General features: G+C 39.4%; 1 protein-coding gene across 5 annotated transcripts in view; it reads right to left on the reverse strand.

The window, feature by feature from the left end:
• The window catches only part of LOC104831172 (mitogen-activated protein kinase kinase kinase MLT), a 95,603-nt gene that overhangs the window by 41,112 nt on the left and 33,570 nt on the right, over positions 1-20,921 (reverse strand). For all 5 annotated transcript variants that reach the window (XM_010566572.1, XM_010566587.1, XM_010566596.1 and 2 more), the window contains exons 4-10: positions 18,659-18,760; positions 17,838-17,903; positions 16,827-16,855; positions 16,578-16,715; positions 10,426-10,512; positions 6,752-6,826; positions 1,149-1,255 (exon numbers count right to left, since the gene is read on the reverse strand). In XM_010566572.1, the coding sequence (XP_010564874.1) occupies positions 1,149-1,255; positions 6,752-6,826; positions 10,426-10,512; positions 16,578-16,715; positions 16,827-16,855; positions 17,838-17,903; positions 18,659-18,760 (604 nt within the window). The remainder of the gene's footprint in view (positions 1-1,148; positions 1,256-6,751; positions 6,827-10,425; positions 10,513-16,577; positions 16,716-16,826; positions 16,856-17,837; positions 17,904-18,658; positions 18,761-20,921) is intronic.

Below are 20,921 nucleotides of genomic sequence, written 5' to 3' on the forward strand. Positions count from 1 at the left end.
CGGCCCCGGCCCCGGCCCCGGCCCCGGCCCCGAACAGGCTATTTATAGTCCCGCCGTGTGACCGGGGACGCGTCCCACCGCCGGCTCACTTTTTCCAGTCGCCCGATTAAAACTGTACGTCGTGCTTTTCCTTGGAGGGCCGCGGAGGAAACTGGGACGCTGGGTTTGGTACAAGCCGGCTTTCCGTGAGCTCTTCCCCATCCTCCACGCAGCCCTGCTCCAGGTTTCTTCGATTCCTGCGCTGACTGCAGGCAGGGAACCTTGCAGTATTTCTGCTCCCAGCTTACCTGGAGCAGGGCCAGCTCTCCTTAATATAGACTGAGGCACGATCATCTGGTAAAAATCTTCTGCCTATGCAGATCTGTTTTCAATTTTCTTTTCCAAACAGAAGGACGTACTGTGAAGCAGCAAGCTTTCCAACTGACAAATGAGCTTTGGGGACAGGTTTTTGAATTTTTGGCACGTATGGAAAATAGGCTGAAACTTTTACAGTAAAAAAACTGTGTCATGTAATAAAATTTTCTCAAATCTCATCTCCCATTTATAATCACTTAGGAATAAAAATTACAATTGGCGATAGGTAAAATTATATGCTTAAGCAATGCTGGTGCACTATGCCAAAACAGGGCTGGCCTAGGCATAGGCTGAATGCGTGGACACAAAGTCCGTACAAAGGAGAGAATGCACAAAAAAATGGCAAAAAGCATACAAGTGAAGACAAATGGAGGCTTGATCTGAATATTTCTTTATGCCCTTTATCTTTTTTAAAATATAAACATACACCTATACACTTTCTATGAAAATTGCATCAAACATACGTATACCTGAGTTGTTTTGCCCCCACACTATTGACTGAAAACGCATAATTGGTTTTAAGAAGTGAATCATGAAACCATAAATATCAAGACACCTAAACCAGTGTAGTAATAAATATAGGGTACAGCTAAGTATAGTGGCTCCTAATACAAGTTTCACAACATTCTGGGCATTCCTGACAAACAAGGTAAGTTATGTTCTGAAAATACCTCAAGCATAGATATTTTCTACCAATACATCATCAAAGTCTGATGTCTTTCTGAAAATAATATGGACTCATACCATTTCAAAGGAAAACCACATCAATTCATCTTGGGAGGAAGGAAACTTACCTCCACTCTGCCTTGTTATGCAGGAATGAGTTACACTGGTCTGGAAGGTTGCTGTCATTTGACATAGATTCCAAGATTGAAATGATCTGCTTGAAAGATGGCCTTTTCTGAAGACAAAAAAAAGCCCAAAACAAAACACAGCATTTGCATTCATATACAACTACTACTGTGTAAAATTATTTGCAGGAATTTTTCAACTGAAAGACTGCAAGCAACAGAAATTGGGATGCTGCTTTCTGAACACAGTATCCTACAAGATGACTATAAATTTGTAAATGGGGTTTTTTTTTGTTTGTCCCATTGAAGAAAAGGTCACTTTCAAAAGAGTCACGTAAGCTTGTAGGACTCAAGCCTTAGCTTAGTCTCCCCTATCTACCAGTAAAACATTTTGGTACTCAAGAAGAGCATTAAACAACACTAGTAGCATCAATAACCATCAAGATTCTTAATTCTAAAGAATAAAGTTTTCCTCAAGCTAAGAAGGAAAATACTGCCAAAAAGAGAAGGCTGGACCCATTACCAGCTGGTAATTAAGACAGGTGGCTTTTCACAGGTAGGAACCCAAACTCTTTAATGTGTGAACAAGCTATTTAGCTGCCCATCAAAAAAGGGTTTCTGGCTGCAGTTCCCGTCTTGCAGAGAAGGACAGACTTTCCAGAAAAACCTCTCAGTTAGCTACCTCAGGAGCAGCTGGGGAAGAAGTGAAGATTGAGGCTAGATGAGGATGTCTCCCCTGGCAGCTGAGCTCATGTCAGTGGTGTCTGTGCTCTTCTGTCCTGAGCTCATTTACTGAACTTTCTGTTCCATGGCTCTCCGTCCAGCACCCACTGTGCTCACTAGTCACAGAGAGCAGTTAAAACTTCTCTGTATTTTCTACTTTCCCCTTCGCCCCAAAAGGAAGCTGTGAAGTAGGATAATAACCGAAAACTGAAAAAAGCCACAGTTAAATGTGTTTCTTGAAAGAGCGCTGACTCTGTTAGTCTGTTTGACAGACCCCAGACAAGGTTGAGACAAAAGGTTGAAACAAAATGTAGATACATAATAAGAGGATGATGCACATTCTCTCTCTATCGCGCCTGTAATTATACCATTTCTGCTAAAATTACAGATGCCGCAATTAAAACGTGCATTTTAATTTGGGAGCACAAAAACAATTAGGAACAATGCTGAGGTGTCTCTCCCAGGAAGATCCAAGTGATTTCCACATTATAAAAGAAAGACAATTTCTTTATTTTAAATGTCAAACAGCATGAAAAAGTGTCAAATGCATAACAAAAAAAAAAGACAAGCTCTCTTATACTGTAATGCTGCACTATTCGGCTGTAACTGGAGGCTTTGTCTATCATTTTTTGGTCCATCTCCATGATTTCAGGCAACAGGCAGTTGGATGAGCTATGCAGATTTTCTTTGCAACAGACAGCGGTTGCCCCAGCCACCATGTGGTTATGCGATTTGGCCCCCAGCCCAGCGCCCATGGAGCGACAACCTGGGCGCACCAAGCAGTGTGGCAGCAGGTCTATTCAGCAGCACATTGCTTGCACTTGTTGAGCTAGTGCCAGTGTGGAAACCAGCAGGGTCCCCCTGCATTTATGGGGGGGTTGGGGGAGGCAGCAGTCCTCCCCCCTACATGCATGATGCTGCTGGACCTGCCATGGCTAAGGAGATCCTCTGAACGTGGCCTGGAAGAGCACGAACCTCCCTGATAAGGGAGTGTGCCGCACCGGGGGTACAGGGAACAAAATTCATCCCTGGCACCAACCAGGACGGACAACTCTGGTGCAGTTTTGGGGCAGGGGAACCTTCCAACAGCCCTCACACCCTTCTTGTTGCTATAGCTGCATCTCTTGTAACCACTCCAGTGGGTGTGAACTGTTCAAGGGATTCAAGAGCCTCCCAAATGGTGAGGAAACTGCCAGACAGGAGATTGTGGGTCTCCACCAATACAGCAGGGTGGTGGTGCTGCTGCTACATACTGTCCAAAGGACTGGCAGGTACATAATGTGCCTTTACTAAACTAATCCTATTTTCAGGAAGAGATGAAGGGCAAACATCCCTATGCTGCATTAATTACAATATTTTATGGCTTATTTAGGATTCCTTTACAAAGCACTTCCATGAGTTTTACTTGCTCCTTTCTTGGGGGTATACTGGGAAGTATAGGGCAGGGCTGACACTAAGTAAGCACAGTCAACCCTATAGTTGGGTCTGCCTGGAGCAACTAAAGTGCAGATAATGACAGAGAACAGGGCTTTTACAAAAGGTGGGTGAAAGCACCGACTGATTTGGGAGGAGCAGCAACACACACTCTTTGGGTCCCACACTACAGGCCAAGGAACTGTTGAGTTGCGCAACTAGACCTGGAACAAACGCACAGTCACACAGTACTGACAAAGCTTGTACATCTCTGGCTGTGCAATTTCTGTGAAAAGCCAGCAGCTACCCTGCCAGCTTTGTAGCTGCCAGATTTACAGGTACCAGCTTTCCCTGGAGGCGAAGCTGACAGGAAGACACAAGCCTACAACTGCCATGTGGGTTTTGTTGGTTTCTTTCCCCTAGGCAAGAATAACTTCATTTTTAATAAATGCACTCTAAGTGCAGGCTGATACCTTGGCTAAAACTGGCAAGAAGCGATTGTTGAAATTGGGAGCCCAAGCTGAGAAGCTTTTTTTAAAAAAAAAGTCTTATTTTCAGTGGATGACTGCTCAGCACTTTCTAGAAAATCAGGCATCTCAAGTCATTCCTTATAAGAGATTCTTAAAATATCAAGGCATGAGTCGCCTTTGCAAATTGTTTCCCTTTATATCTGTGATGTCTCACACAAAAATCTTTAAAATATATGCCCCTCTAGAAATAATTCTGGCTAATGTTTTTACTGTTTCCTTCCACTCAGTATTTCTTACTAAATAGGTCTGCATAAAACCAGGATATTTAATCCACATGGCTTTCCTTTCTTGCTGCTTCTCTGTTCCCAGGTTTCCGATTTCCATTAAAATACTTAGTAATTTATAAACATCTTTGATGTTAGAGGGGGATAAACTGAAGGAACAGATGAAATGAGAAAGAACCACTCACCTGTGTTTCAAAAGCAAGTATCCCCAGTAAACAAAGGCACCAGTGATGAGCAACCTTGTTTGTACAATTATCTAGTACCCAAGCAAAAGCAGCTTGTTTGGTAGGGATTTTAACACGTGGAAGTAGTTATTTAAGATACGTAGTTACCACGGAGATTGTCCTTTAATAATTACTGACTTAAAATAATTAGTAATTAACATTTCAGTAAAATTCTTTGAAACCACTAGGGACTGTTTCAACTAGCACAGTTTAAACTTTATAAAGACTACCATTACAAATATCACGTGGAAGCAATGCACTATGAACATTTTTCTCCATGTATGAAGAAATTCTTAAGATTTTAAAGCAAAGTTAATAACTCTGTCCATTCCCATAAGGAAGGTATGGTGTGAGCAGTGTTTGACACTCCAGCTGCTCTGCAGCAGCTCTTCAAGTGTATTCCTTAGCCTCCACCTCCTCTTTTCTCAGGGGTAAGCCACCTAAAGATACCTTGTGCTTTCTGCAGGCTAAAAGTATATGCGTTAGCAATTCCTTTTGAGCAGCTGAGATCCTCAAGCTCACCCCCACTTGACCTTCAGTAACTTGTGCATGCATCGACTACCTGATTTTCTAAAGCTAATCCTGGGGAAAAGGGAATGTTACACAGAGCAGTATTTTAGAGGAGTGTGCTCCATCTTTTGGCTCATGCAGGCCACACAACCTTTTATCAAGGCATTTTGAGAGCTCTAAGTAGCGATCCTTTCCCAACACATGACTGAATAAGTCAGTCACATGCCCAAACTGTGACCAGAGATTACTCCATTTCAGTCATGTGAACAAAGCATTTATAATTGCTTAACAGAAGAGAAGCTGCATGAAAAAAATAGCAAAGAGCAGAGTGTCAGAAAAACTCATCTAACATGAGATTCACTCTTTTGCGCACTCCAGAGACGCCTCTGGGAATAACGCTCCCAGGAACCAGCCCACACCCAGGTGAATTACTCAGGCACACAGAACTCAGCCTGATGGTTGGGCATCCTTCTTTCACAACATGCAGATCCCTCCCTCTCCTTGAAAAATAGCAACAGCCTTCTGGACACATATATGTGGCTAAAGCAAGCCAGAGAGTGAGCTATCTAGTATGTCCTGCAATTACACAAAAGAAGCTCCAATAATTCTTCTTCTGTGGCATTTGATAACGATGCTGATGCTTGGGCATAGTTATTAAAGATATGTAGATACCACTGGAAAGTGCTCTTCAGTAATTACAGACCTAGAACTTAAACAGTCTACTTGTAGATTCAAAGACTCAAAGCATTTTTCTCCTGCCCCTTCTATGGAGAGGATAAAGAGGGAGATATTAGGGGAATGGCATTTCAGTGGTTGTTCATGTGGAAACCACACACTGATGATTGATCTCAGGCTTCCAGATCTATTCTGTAGGAAAGCAACTTCTTGCTTAAAAAAAAAAAAAAGAAACCAAGAAGGGAAATCTCCTTTCTCATACTGCTCTTCTATGGCTACTCTCTGGTGATAACAAGTTCTAGCTTTAGAGCACCTAAGCGCTGTAATTCACTTGGGATTAATCTTAGTATCTCTGAAGTTATTAGCTAACTTTCTTCTGATTTTAAAGGAGCAAAGTTCTTGCTGGTGCTTTGACTTGAGAAAAAGAGCATAATTTCCTTTCCTTATCTATCCTTCCCTCTCTCAAATACCTTCATAGACAAAGGAAATGGATGCTAATACTTGGTAATAAAGCTAGTATGTCCACAGGCTCTTTCCAGCCAGTTTTATGTACAACAGGGTGGTAGCAGAGTCAATTTAAAGAAGGTAACTCCCATAACCTACAAAAGCTTTTGCTGAGTAAACACTCTCTTTAATTTCCCTTTTAGTTTATTCTCACAGGGGCAGATTAATAGTGACAATGGTTTGACTCTTTAACTTGTATTTTTACTCTGTTTTTATGGTTAAACAGTATATTACAGTACTTCTATTATTATATTATTACAGTATAATCATTATAAAGCTCATAATTCAAAGTCCTAAGGGGTAAGATTTGGAGAGGTTTAACATTAATTTAGAATGCTGCTGCTGTTCCTACCCACATTTTAGGGATTAACTTATTCTTTACATGTTTTCAACACAAGCAAGGCATCAAAGTTGGACCCTGAAACAGATATTTCATACATGATGCTCACATATATCCAAGAAAAATTAACTATTAACTCCTGAAAGAAAATGGAAAAGAACAATTTTTCACTTGCTCAAAAATGGCTACATTCTTGCCATCTCACCCTATTTAGAGGCATTGTCTTGAGTAGTCAGGTAAGTTAGTAGCATAATAACCCTTGATTAAAGGGGAAAGACAGACATTTAGATATAAATATGTAAACACATTAAAAGAGCCAGCCTCAGCTATCTTTGTGAAGAAACGTGTCTACTAGCATGCAGCAATGGTGTTAGCTGGGACTTGTCCCCCAAAGAAACACTAACACACTTAGCAAAACAAGGCAGGGAGTGGTGGTTTAGAAATCAAACACAAATTAAATTACCTTTGAATCAGCATCCCAACATTGGTGCATCAGTTCTGCAAAACTTCTGGGACAACTGCTTGGAATGGTTAATCTCTAAAGGAGAGAGAATGTACCAGTTATTGGAAGTGTTCCCCTTTAAGCTACTACTAATAAATTTCCTATAAAAGCAATGCAATTAAAAGAAGTAAAACACACTCTTCTTTTAGCCACAATATAAAAACTGAAGATTGACATATTAAAAAGAAAAATCAAAATTACTAACACTAGCAAGATGTACAAATTAATTAATAGGCCTATAAAGAAGGAATGGAACAAATGCACAAATGGAGTTGCTTAAGAAGGCTCAGAGACAAGAAAGTGAAAACAAGGCAGATAACTTTTAATATGAAAACATAATAGTTTGTGGAGGTTACTGCATGGTATTCTAAGATGCTTGTCAAGATAGGTGTAACAAACAGCCTGCCTTAATTCCTTTCTCCCACACAGATGATCCAGCTGTACAATACTATAATCACTTTTGAGATAACAAATGGCTGAAATATAGATTACATTAACTGAGTTAAAAAGAGTTAAGTGAAGCTCTACATGACACGAGACATTTCATGAGCCTGTGGTCAGAAGAATTAATGAGGACATGCAGATCTCAGAGAGCACTCACAGGGCACAGTGAACTCATATAAATATTTCCTGATGACCGAAGACAAGGAGTTGCTGGTTATAGCCAGGACCACTGACTACAGAGAATTAGTTTGAAGCTTACTTGGTTTCCTTTGCTGAGAGTTTTAAACCATTAAAAGATTCCCTCAGTCAGTCTTACAGGTCTTTTAGTTTAAAGACTCTCCCTCCACAACAGAAAGCCTAAAAGCAAATCGATTCTCATATATACATATCCAGATATCGAAGCCTCTCCAGTTGAGATTAAACGTGCATCCCAACAACATTACACATATAAGGAGATCTCTCTGCTCTCGCTAAGGCAGTTTAACTGACTTCAGATGTTTCATACTAAATTAAAAAAATACGTAGATGAAAAATACCAGTTCCTCAGCTCACTGAGGAACTTGGTCCAAATATTAGAGGGGTCAAGCTGGAAAAGGGGTTCCCTGTCCTGTAACAGGTGAGAACCAGGTGTTACAGTCCTGTTCAGACCAACCTGCCAGGAAGACCCTTTGATCTGTCCTACTCGTTCAGAAGCAAAGCAGAGCAAGTTGTGTCAAACCGTACCATTACATTACTGCAATGTGACCTGCACAGCCTTGCAAGTCGCAGCAGCCAAAGTAGAGTTAACAAATTCTGCTGCACAAGCATTTGAACACCATGAAAACTGGAAACATGAGATACAGAGCTAGGGCACTGCAGGAGTATGATTAATAAATTAATGTAATAACTTAAGGTGCAAAGCTTTCTGTGCAATACAGAGAAATTTGTACAATGCATAAACAAATTGTACTGGTGCTCAGTCTCTGGTTGAGTCATTAGCCTAAAAATACACTGGCTAGTCTTGCTACAGTATTTGTCTGTAACCTTCGCTGTTCCAGGAGGTGGAAACTTAGCTGCAATCACCATTTATATGTGTCTCACTTGTGCAGAATGTTATCTGTCATGTATTACAGAGGTAGCAAAAGTGTCGTTATTATAATAAAGATGACGTTTCTCTGTGGCAGTTTATTACAAGATCACACCTAGCATAATCTGAACCCTCACGTTTTTCTTTTCTGGATTAAAAAAATATATATAATTATATAGAAACTCTACCAGAATAAAAATAACACTGTGAAATTATGCAGAGAGTCAAAGAAGACCCATACAGAATCATTAAAATCCACTTCATTTGTTGGGCTCAGGCTTTGCAAAGGGGGATTTTTCACCCTACGCAATTACACTTTGGCCTCAGTCCCACACTGATTTTAACAAGAGACTTGCAGTGCAAAAAATGAAGGACTGGCTCAACAGTGATTCAGTTCTGTTGCGAACTGGAATCATGCAACCCCATTGATGTCAACAGATTGAACTGAGAGCAGAACCTGACCCTCACACTTGCTTTGGGACACAGAAATTATGAGGAAAAGTAGCACAAGCTGACTTTTACAAGGTTTATGCTGGGCATGTTCCCTAAGTCATGGCCAGAAAAAATAAAAACTATGTAAGCAAGTGTTAATGGCCTCTAAGCTCCCTGGCACCCTTCCAAAGAAGATGGCAGCAACAGGCTAGTGGTACCTGGCAGACAAACAGCTGGCTCTGAAAATGTCACCCCTTAGGTTTCTTCAGCCATGAGTAAAATAGTCGTCATGTCCACATTTTGTTCATACTGTATTTTACACAGTTCTTTGCTCTGGAAAACTGTAGAGAAATGTGTGTTGTACCCTCTGACATCTTTCAGCACATGACTACATCTCTTTACAATCTTCCCAATGCCACTCTGCACCCTTACATAAAACTGCACATAGTAGGGATAGGAAAGAAATACTGTTAATGGAAGGCTTTATGGTTCCTCCTTCAAACTGATGTATTTGGCTTTTCCTAAACCAGGAGAAAGAGTCTCATCGTGCCTCCTGCTCTGATAAACATTGTAGAAGACTACAGTCTTAATCTTCACACTGTTAGTGTAGCATTTCCAACTAATCAGTATATCACAGTATCACTCACTGGAATTAATCCAGTCCTCAAACAGAAGGAAAAAAGAGAGAGGAAAAAAAACACCAACAAAAAATATTAAACTAAGAGGAGGAAACCTAACTCCTCTGTTTAACTCTGAAGCATTTTGAGAAACAGTTTATGTAGAATAATAGGAATCCGTATTGTACAGCCACTGCCTTGCCATTGTAATGTTTCCCAAGCTTCCACTGTGTCTAGATAGAGGAGGTTTCATCTTTGTGGAGGATTTCCATGCTTGTCTGTGTGTGGTACAGTCACAACTTTAAATGTTTTTTAAATGTAGTTACTGTCTTTGATATCAAGGGACTATGTGTTCAGATATACGCTCACATGTCCAACTAACTGAAAGCCTCAATTTGTGAGAAGAAGAAAAGCGAGGCTGGGGACAACTGTACAAACGGTGTTTACACCACTGAAGTGCTTTTGAAATGGAAAGACTCTGCATGAGGAGGCTTACAGCTATGCCACAGCCTTGCCGATACCAGTGAGGAGCTCATCTTCAATGTAGTGTTGAACGTAGGTGGCAAAACTGTAATTTCTGTCTTTTTTTAAAACTATTTTTTCTTCTTTTATTTTTGAAATTTTCATCTAAGCGGCAGTTTCTTGTACTATAGTGACTCCTGCTGGGAGAGTTAAGTTGAAGTAGCTGAAGGTCTCTTACAGATATATCAACTCCCGGCCAGTAAAAAGATGTCCTAAACGCAGGAGATGGAGTTAAACTGTTCCCCTACCTTGGACGCAATGGCTTCTTTCATCACTAAGAACAAACCCCTAGGTTTTACAATTGAGACTGAGAAACTAGTACAGTACTTGTACAATTTTTGATCTACAGCATCACGACGTGAAGCTGCAACAATTAGATGTAAAGGGTCCATTCATGAGGAATAACATCACTTTGACCCTTTGTGTTAGCTCCTACTGCTAATCTTTCCATACGCGTGAACTTACTTTCAATTTGAAGAAGATGAAAAAGTCTTTTGCAAAACCCCAATACTGTTTTCTGATCTATGTACCTGAATGTAGAAACGTAGTCTTACCTCGTTTTTTTCCACTACAAGCCAAGCTACTTGTAATCCTTCCAAGCCTTTAAAGGGGACCTCCCTTGTTAGCATCTCCCAGAGAACCTGGAACAGAAAAAAAGAAAAGAATTTTTATTTCTGTACTTTGTATTTTAAATACATTATTAAACCTTGATACAGCACTATTCTGTACCCAATTATCAGGCAACCAGTTTCCATTTGCAGGAACTTGGACCAGTGTTTGTGTGCAAGATCCTCTCACTAAATTAATTTGAATGTTTCTGCTTTTTCCTCTACAGAAAAGCCCAGATGAAAAACTGGGTTGTGTGGGGTCTAATGCCTGCAATTTTGTGAGAGCAATGGAAAATGCTTTTTACTTTCTTTGACCACTATAAAGTTCACATTTGGCAGTTGAGACTTGGGAAGACAATGAACTCCTCCTCTACTTCTCAGCCCCAACTAGACACATCTTTGCTTTGTAGTCATTTTGCATTTAAAAATATTTCTATATGATTGCAACCAGTGCTTCTCAGGAGTCAGAATATGATCCAAATGGTATTTTGCTCCTATGATATGCTTATGAAAATACTGAATATAATTTTGCAAGTAAAACTATAATTGTTTATCTCCATGTATGTGACTATGTTAAACTAAACAATATATAGCATATAAAAAATCACTCTGTTCTCGTCAGTATCTTATAGATGCACTATCCTTAAATATGGAAAGATCTCCTAATTTTGCATGCTTTTAGCATTTTGGTAACACAGTACCTGAGAATCTATGCTACTCTGTAGAAAAGAGTTTGGCATCACCAAAAAGGCTTCAAGTCAGTGAATCCAACTTGCTTTTCTGCCATTGGAGTTCGACCAAATTAACAGGCACTTGTACCTTCACTTGTATATGTCTCTTTTTTTTATTGCTTAAATGCAAACCTTCATATACATACCTTGTTACAAATATCTACATACAACCTTTTTCTTCTGCTCATGTGGCAAGCATACCAACAAAAAAAGACATTATTCATGTAGGATCTGACCAAACGCATTAAGATCCTTATGCAAGTCTCTGTATCCTCACTATTTGGGTTAGTACCCAAGCTTATTCCAGCTACATCATTTTAAATGGATTCTGGCCAGCTATGAAGGTAATTAGAAAGAAAATGCGAGAATATTGGCAGATGCTGCTCAAGCAGAAAAAATGCATTGAAGCAGAGTTGGGCCTTTAATCAAGCGAACAGGGTGCTCCATCAATAGACCTATTTGAATAATTCTGCTTGAGTCAGAAGACTGATCAGTAAAGGGTAAGGGTATCTTGGAAAAATAAGTAAAAGGACAGCCTTCCTGAAAATAAGAAATATATGGGGAAAGCTATCACAGAGGTATTCAACTCTCCTGTTTGCCTCAATTCATTCCTTTTAGAAGGAAAAAAAAAAGGCACCTCAATTTGTAATACCAATTATCACCTCTCTACTGGTAGAGAAGGAAATTTAACTGTGAGAGAAGGAAATAATTTAGCAGTCCTGTGTACTTCAGACAAAACAGCCAGTTTAAAACAAAAGCCCCTGGACCAAATCAAACATGCAGTTGAGCAGCCTTGCAGAACCACCTCATCTGTATGGCTGTACCATGAAACCGCAGAGAAGAAACTTGAGTTTGCACTTCAGATAGAGCAGTACCTAAATACATCATCCAAGTAAAGAACATAATGAAACACGTTAAATGTCTCCAAGAGCATTGAGCAGAAAAACTCTATTGCTCTGCTACCTTTCCTTCAGAAGACCATAAATTATTAGGGTTGTCTTGTTTCATTCATGCACATAAGTTTGTGCAGAACATTTTGCACTGAATTCCTTTATCATGACACCTTTAGTGTTTATTTCCACTGCCTGTATGGATCACTGCCTTCCTAAACCAACAGTGCTAGCTTAAAACACTTCAAGACTGCACATAGGTCAAGAGAAGTACAGCAATCTGACACAATATGAAGATTTTTTCTTAATGTCTTATTTTTTACTAATAGTAGAAGAACGTAAAAGATACAAGAGTGGGATGTCAGAAATCCTTGTATTTATTTACACAGGTTTAGAAAATGTTTTAACAACAATGCAAATTTCATGTTCAGGCCAATAGTGTAGATAAAGCCTTTCCTTCCAATGGTGACGTGTCTCCATCTTCAGTTTTACAGGAGCTTCAACCCCGTCTCATGAATTAGCTGCCCTGAATCATCAGTCAAGGTGAATGATTGCATTATCAGTCTTTTAAAAAGCAGCAAATGGATATCTTCTGCATTCCCATTTGTCTCTTCCTGTCCCCAGGGTCATTCAGCAGCAGAAAAAACACCTCAACCTGCCTTACCCTGGCCTCTTTATTGCGAGATACACTCTGTTCATTTTCAGAACTGGCTCCCCAGCTCACCTCATATGGAAATTAATCTATCTTCCATTTCTGGTGTAATTTAATTGAGACTGGCATGGTTCACTTCCCCTCCCATCTCTGATGGTGAGGATCACCTGCTTTCCTGATCACATCACATCTCTGTGATGACAGACAGTAGGTGCTTACAGAGAAACAGCCAAGCTAGACACAATGATGGAAAACAAAAACAAGATCATTTAATGTAGTGGTTTGTAAGCTGTGGCCTCTGAAGATGTTGGGCTCTTCTTTGCATACAGAGAAACAGAAAGGAGAGACAAATTTATGACTGTTCATCCTATGCATGAAGCTGAGAATAAGAATTATATGGTCTTCAGAAAAAGCTCACACACTTACTTCTGTCAGCTCAGCTGTACATTTCAATTCTTATCCTCTCAACTATGTGGCAACAACCAAAAGGAAAAAAAACAACAAACCCCTCACATCCCCACCCCAGTGCAAAGCCAATAAAGATTCAAAGTGCCATATAGGATAGGGAACATCCAAATGAGTAATTTGAGAAAAAGCAAACACTCTGAACATGTTCACTGAAAAAAATAAATGTTTTCTCTGGTAGGAAAGTGTTCACAAATGAGGGTCAGGAGCCACAATTAGCAGAAGTACAGCATGAGCAGAAAGTGTACTCTTAGAGGTACTGCCCCTAGGCATGAAAATTAGGTCAGTCTTCTCTGCATTCATCCAAGTGGAAGTCAAAGATCTCATAACTCTTTTCAAAAAGAATAAGGGATAACCCCTGGAGCTGGCCAACATTCCCTCTATAAATAACCTATGTTCTCATAGCTAAAGCAATCTATGAACTATTGCTAGGAGCGTAACAGCTGCTACATTTAATGGCAATCTGTATGCTACCAATAGCCAATTAATGGTTTTACATTTTTCTTCTTTTAAGTGTTAAAACAATTCAGCTACATTGCATAAGCTTTCCATGATTAAACACATTTATACGGATACACAAACACACGTTGCAGTGCACTACAAATAATTTTGCCAGGATAACATATTCTAAGCATATATCTTCATGATTTCAAAACAGCTTTTAGAGTGAACATTGTCATTCCACATACACTTTCCTATCTGGAAGAGATGCAAGGAATCGTTTTTGAGCAACACACACAATGACATGCAGTCAATTTCTGGGCTGATCACTTTTAACACTTGGTATCTGTTGTTTAGAATATGGATTTGGAAATGGATTAGAAAAGAGAATCACAGCATGGCTGAAGGAAAGTGCAAGATCTGTCTTTGTGTTGTAATAAATCTCCTGGAACATTTAGCTTTAGCATTTCATGGCAGTATTATAAATTATTTACTATATATCTCAAAGAGAATATACGGAACTGTTTAACCATCTGTGAAGAGCAGGACAAACTAATCTGAACGTTAGCTATAAACATGTATGCAACTGTTCACAAAGAGGAAAATTCACTTCAGCTGAGGAGCAACTCAGACCTATAAGGTTGCAGAAAGACTTTGACACTTCATGGAAAAAAGCTCTTGCACACCTTAAGCAGAATGTTTAAAATCACAGACTGGTTTGTAAAAAGAAAAACCAGTCAGGAAAAAAAATAGCAGAAAATAAATAAAGAAAACCATGGGGAAGGCAACAAATATTGCAAACAGAATATCTATTCCTAGCATCTTACTAGTTTACATTTGAAAGGATTCTGTTCTTTGTTAACAGGACTTTAACTGAAGAAAAGCAGATTTGTCTCTCTAGCACAAAAACTGCTGGCAAGTGTTACACTTTGAAAAGGGATTCTTTGCATTTTGTTTTTATAGATTATAATAATTTGAAGAGACAAAAATACCCTAAGATTTTTTTTGTTTTCAGTCTCCTTGCTAATTCTGTGATAGCCTAACACTTACTATAGGGAGATTCCAACTTTCGATGTTATATTCGGACAATTTCTTGCTAGTATAACCCCATTATGTCAGTAATTTAATCAACAGAGAACTTGGGTCACTGCCATTCTTAATTTCTATCCCTGTAACTCCTCTGAAAACGATGGTGTTCCAAGACTGGAGTTATAAAAAGACAAATTCATTCCTAAGTGCTTATGAATTTCATAAGCTTCTACCCACAGTAGACCCCATTAGCTCAAAAACAATATATTAAACAATGTGGGTCAAATATTAGTAGGCATACTAAAGTAGCACTATACACCCATAACCACATTAAAATACTCTAGTAACACTGAACTGTTTTCATACAGAGGGTAGTTGAGTTTCACCTCCAAGCACAGAACTGTCAAAGGAGCTTTACTTTTTGGACAAGGAAAAATAACCTATGTGCGACATACTGCTCCCAAGGCTCTGGTAATACTGGACATGATAAGATGTTAAACAATTTCTTATCTTCTCCCACTTCTTGAATGTTACTTAAAGTCAATTCACTCCAAGATGACTATGTGAGCAGCTTGAGCTATAAGACCACGTTTGGAATTTCTCCTCTAACATTTTTGCTTTGTTTTGAAACTGGAATGCTTCCCTTCAGTGGATAATTTGCAATTGCTTCCAGTAACAGTTTACATTAACATTTACATTTGTTAGCTTATGTTCTCTTACTGTTTGTGACCTAGTTCAATGAAGTAAGCAAGGATTTTGAAACTGCCAATATAGGCTTTTTCTCCCTCCTTGCAAACCTTCAACTTTTCATTTGTAAGCAACGCCACATCATCTCTCACATATTTTTATCACTATGAACAACTGTTTGGCAAAAAGTTTAAGTCATCTTCCATCAGGACATCAGCTTAGCTATGTATAGCTACAGGTGCTAGCTTAAAACCGTAGTGCCTCCCTCACATCTATCTCATCCCATCCTTCAAAGAGGAAGAGGCAATACTTGACAGATACTGAAATAATTCCTCATTCTGCCACCCACTGTTGAATCCAAACTCAGAAATGGTTAATACACAGATATGCATGGTAACTACAACCCCACTTCCTTTTCTTTTTCCCCCAAACTATTCATTATTGTTCTCTCTCAGGGAAAGCCTATAGGGCTAGGCACACAATTGGTCTGACCACTGGGGCTACTTCTAGCCTATTTTTGTATTACAGAGCAAAACCAAATTAGAGTTTAACTGGGGACAGAATTAAATAATTCACATTACTGTTCCTGCAAACCTGACATTCTGATGAACTATAACCAATTGCTCCTCCTTCAGAAAAATGGCAAAGCAATGCTGGCCTTTTCTATATTTTTTTAGATGGGGCCTCTACTGCCCCAAGGGGTACAGTCTCTATTCTCACAGCTAATGATAGCAGGGTCTTTTAAACAATTAAGCATGGAGAAGTGGCTTGCTTTTTAATATAAAATTAGTGATACTCCATTTTATGAAACTTGGAATCCTAATCATTTCATCCTGTTATACACCTATGGCAAGACAACAACCTTTTTTCTCTTCTGTTCCACTAAAAAACACAAGCAGAGATTCATGATGCAGATTGTTCAGTGGCTCCTGCAAGCCTTCAGACATATGCTGAATACTTGTGGTAAAACATGCACTTCCCACACTGGCATGCTGCTAATCTAATGAGATAAGGATCTTACTAAACATGCAAGACACTGTTCTTCCTATCATTTTCAAGCATGCAATTATAAATTATGGGTCAGTCTTGAAAGAAAGCGTGATATTTTTTGTTGTCCTTATTTAGAATTGTTGTTCTTGCATCACATGAATTCTGTCACACTAGTGATCTGCTACTACACATAAGGAAATGAGAGACACTCACCACTCCGTACGAGTATGTGTCACATGTTTCAGACACCGGGAGGCTCTGTATAACTTCTGGGGCCATCCATGGAAAAGTGCCCACTAATGACATGTGTGTTGTATGGGAGTGGAACCTTGAGGCACCAAAATCACAGATCTGGCAAAAATTAAAAATAAACAGATATTAGAGTACCAACCTCATTCATCAGGCATCAAAACATCGAGTCAAGCAGCATCATCTCTCTACAAGTAATTAAAGTGTTCATACCTTTAACACGCCATCAGCAGCTATAACAACTGAAAAATGAAAAAACAATGTTAAAGAATGCTATTAAAAATAAACACAATACATTTTCACAGCAAAAGACTTTGCTTTTTATCAAGAAAAATGATCCTACGGTGAGCCAGCACCTGAACAGGCACACATACACGATTGTCCTGGTTTCTTTGAGAAGCTTTAGAGAACATCTGCTGAATACCTGCAAGCCTCTGAACAAACACAAAACCTTTCAGGCCTTACTGAGTTCAAAGATAACAATACAACTATAGCTAAAATACAGATAAACTCCATTCTCCCCAATGTAGTTAGGCTTAACAAGAAGCCCACTGAAAGATTCATTAATAAAAGGAGAAAACTTACAACTGAGGTGAGATCTAAACTTTTCTTGACTATTATCTCCCTATGTACATTATAAAAATTTGTGTCCCTCCTATCCCACTACTAGTAGTGAAAGTTTCAGTTAAAAGCCAATGTTCAGCAAATTTCATACATGGTTGTCAGCTGCCAAGTACAGATTAACCAGTGCAGCTCCACACTGAGTGCATATTACTCAAAAGCATGAATATTTGTCAGACCTCAAAACTGGCCACAGCAAAGACAAGATTTTCAGATAAGATATATAAGAATAGACTTATCCAGTCTATTGTGTCTGGTGTCTGCCAGCCTTTCCTGGTACTCAGCCTTTGCAAATAGAAAAAGGAAGTGAGGAGTGTCCAGACAATGTCTGACAGCTGATAAGGTGGGTGCAATCATGGTCAGCAAGACACAACTTGAAAGAGCCCTCCACAATGCTCTAAGTGATGCCAGGAACTGTAACAAAGGTCAGACAGGCTCAGGATGGGGAGGACGAACAGACTCTTCTGTGCCTCAACAAGTGCAGCTTGATGACAGCCAAGGCATTAGTTAGTTCTGCTTGTTCACAAAGCTCAGGTACAGATTTAAATGCTACTTTAACAGGTAACAGTAAATGCAGAGCGTTTCAGTGTTTTGCTACTTTACCATTCCTGGACTTCAGATCCCTGTGGATTACTTTGACGGGAGCTTCCATGTGTAAATAGTGCATTCCTACACAAAACAAGGGAACAATCTAGTTAGGCAGGCTGAGCGTGGCCATCACCTATCAGCAGTCATGTTTTCTGGTTCCCATTAATTGTACTCATTACGAGTTGGCATACCAGTATGCCATATGCTGCAGGAGAAGCAAAGCTTCCCATAAGCTACTTTGAGTAAAAAACACTAAGCAAGGCTCATATATCTTTCAGGGCATCTATATGGGTATGTTAATGCTTTTTAACGTCACATTTAGTTATTTTCTCTAATGTGGTGCTACACAGGGAAGCCAAGATATGAATTTACTGTTCGTTCATTAGTTTACAGTAATTCTTGGTCACAGAGAATACAAAGGACAAAACGGCTTGTTCTGCATTATTATATGAAGAATCTCAGTATGTTTGCTGAGAATAAGCCCTTAGCTTCCTTAAACGTCCCAATTCAAATCAAATGTAAGGATAATTATGCACTTTACCTCATAATTACTCTACATCAGCAAAATTATCCTCTTGGGACTCAGGGGCAAACCAGAAGTAAAACTGGCTCATAGAAGCCATTTTCACTCCAGAAATTATTTCAGATTCATAATAACCAAGGAACACATTAAAAAGCACAGTGAATGGGGTTTGCTTTTTTTATGTTTGTTTGGCTTTTTTTACAATTTGAATAGGAAAGTATAGGAAGGCATTCCTGACTTCATAAGGAAAGCATCTCCAGCTGTACACTTTGCTGGCTGTGTACGATAGTAATGCACTACTCATCTTGCTTACCTTTAGCTATGTCAGTTGCCCAGGTCATGATATGATCCATATCCATCTCTTCACTTTTGTTGCTATTAATGTAATCAAACAGTGAGCCAGCAGAAGCATACTCTGTTAACAAACAACAACAAACTCACTCACATGACTTTTTAAAACATTGCACCTAAACTGAAAGACCTGATGGAAACTGCCAGTTCCAGAAAGCAGTCAACCTCTGCCTTAATGACAAAGAATTTGAGTCCAGCAGCTAATATTGTTTGTAACGTAGTAGAAGAGTGGTAGTTTGTTCTGATTATCCCACCACAGACATAATCTACTGCTAAGGGGGAAGAGGAAAAAAAAAAGTAAAATCATATATAACAACAGGCATTAAAATGAAAAGGCATTAGAAAGGTCTGGTGTCAAGACAGCTAAGGCAAAGCAGTTCAAATTCCAGAGTAAAAGGTTCTGGATGCTCCTTGTTTAGAATCAACAGACCTTTTTCTTAACTTCTCTCAGCTACACCTACAGGAACCCACAGCAGGATTATACAGGTACAAACAAGGGCTTTTTTGGCCCATTGGTGTTTGCAAATGTGGCAGATGGAATCCAGTCCAACTGTCAGAGTTCGTGGGTCTGAGAGCTGGAGTAACAAGCTAGTTACACCTACACACATTTAGGTGTGAAACTGGAGACAATTGAAACCTCCATAGCGCCACTTTTATATAACTTCAAATTCTTACATATTTAAACAGTGCATTTGCTGCTCCTGATCAGAAAAGCAGTTAACGGATGAGTTATTGTTTCCAAAGACAGAGGATATTCCCCAATGGTAAGCAGTACTGCGTACAAATGATGCCGCATAACAAAGGATTTTTTCTAATTCATTTTTTTTTAAGTAAAAGCAGATGTTAAATATATAACATTCTGTTAGGAAGAAAGGGTTTGTTAGTAGAAAGGGAAATTAAAATTTTCTTTTCCTATTTCCCCATGGAGGAACAGAGTAGCAGATCAAATCATTTGTTCATGAAAAAAAATGTAAGGATGAAACTAGAGGTCTAACCCTGAGGTAAGCAGGCCAGATTTCCATGTGCTACAGGTCATGTTCAGCAGTCTAAAGGCTGTAGCTCCTCTGCTTAGTATTTATTAAGTAAGCTTTATGTTTATTTAGTATTCATTCATGTTTCAGTGAAAACACAACACGACATTTGTGAATTGAAGCAGCCGATAGATTTTCTTCTATCTGGTTGCCAAGACAGAGTGCGCACATGTCACCCAGTGTAGCCCAAGTAACACAAAGACCAGGGGGATGCAAGAAGCAACTTCAAGCCTTTCGTCCCTCTCTCCCAAGGCTATTCAGTGTGCTTCTTGGGCAGAATTTAAAACCTACTTACACAACTCCCAAAATCTTCATACCTAAGGTGGCAAACCAGCTGGTATACAATTGAAATGCTTAATTTCAGCCACTTCAAAGCAGCCACAAGATCATTCCCTCTAAGACTACATCAAATATATGTGAATTGTTGTTAATAATAATATTAATCAATGAATGACACATGACAGGCTAAGTGCATAAAAAATAAACATTGCTCCTCATCAAGGAAATCAAAACCACTGGGAGACTGCTGCATGGGGAAGGAAACTCTGGGACGAGACTGAATCTGCAGCCTAGAACATGGTAGGCCATATGAGAATATACCAGCACTAAATGAAAGGAAAGAGGGAAAAAATAGGAAGTCCCTTGAAAGTAAACACTCAAGTGGCAAGTTAGTTTTGGGTCATTACTGCAGGACCTCCCGCTGAAAGGAGTCTCTGCAGGAGACACAAGTGTTGCTTCTGATGTCACCGAAAGAGGAGTAAGCCGCTGACCTGCACATTTCCTCAATTAAAACATAAGCTTTTTTTACCCATGATGTCATCATCTGTCTTATAAATGGATTCTTCAGGAATAGGCTGGCTGCATGCTTTGCATGCCTTTACAATGCATAATTTGATCCACCAGGGTCAGGGACAACTCAGCTCCCTGAGCCCTTTGCCACTCTGTGAACGGAGGCATGCAAGCTTCAATCAACAAAGCTCGATCCTTTAGTATTGCTTCTACATATTTATTGTGCCACAGGTTTTTACTAGAAGCTTATGGATTTGGAAATCATATCGCGAGCATAATTTTCTGTCAATAACGGAAAAGAGGTATTTGCTTTAGAAAGAAAAGCTCTGAATGCCTGACGGGACCCAGTCTGTGATGGGCTGTGGGATACACCATATGTTTCTGTGCGGATGGGGAGCACAAGCT

The sequence above is a fragment of the Haliaeetus leucocephalus genome, unplaced genomic scaffold (assembly GCF_000737465.1).
Source record: "Haliaeetus leucocephalus isolate CR32 unplaced genomic scaffold, Haliaeetus_leucocephalus-4.0 Scaffold1, whole genome shotgun sequence".
Taxonomy (NCBI): domain Eukaryota; kingdom Metazoa; phylum Chordata; class Aves; order Accipitriformes; family Accipitridae; genus Haliaeetus; species Haliaeetus leucocephalus.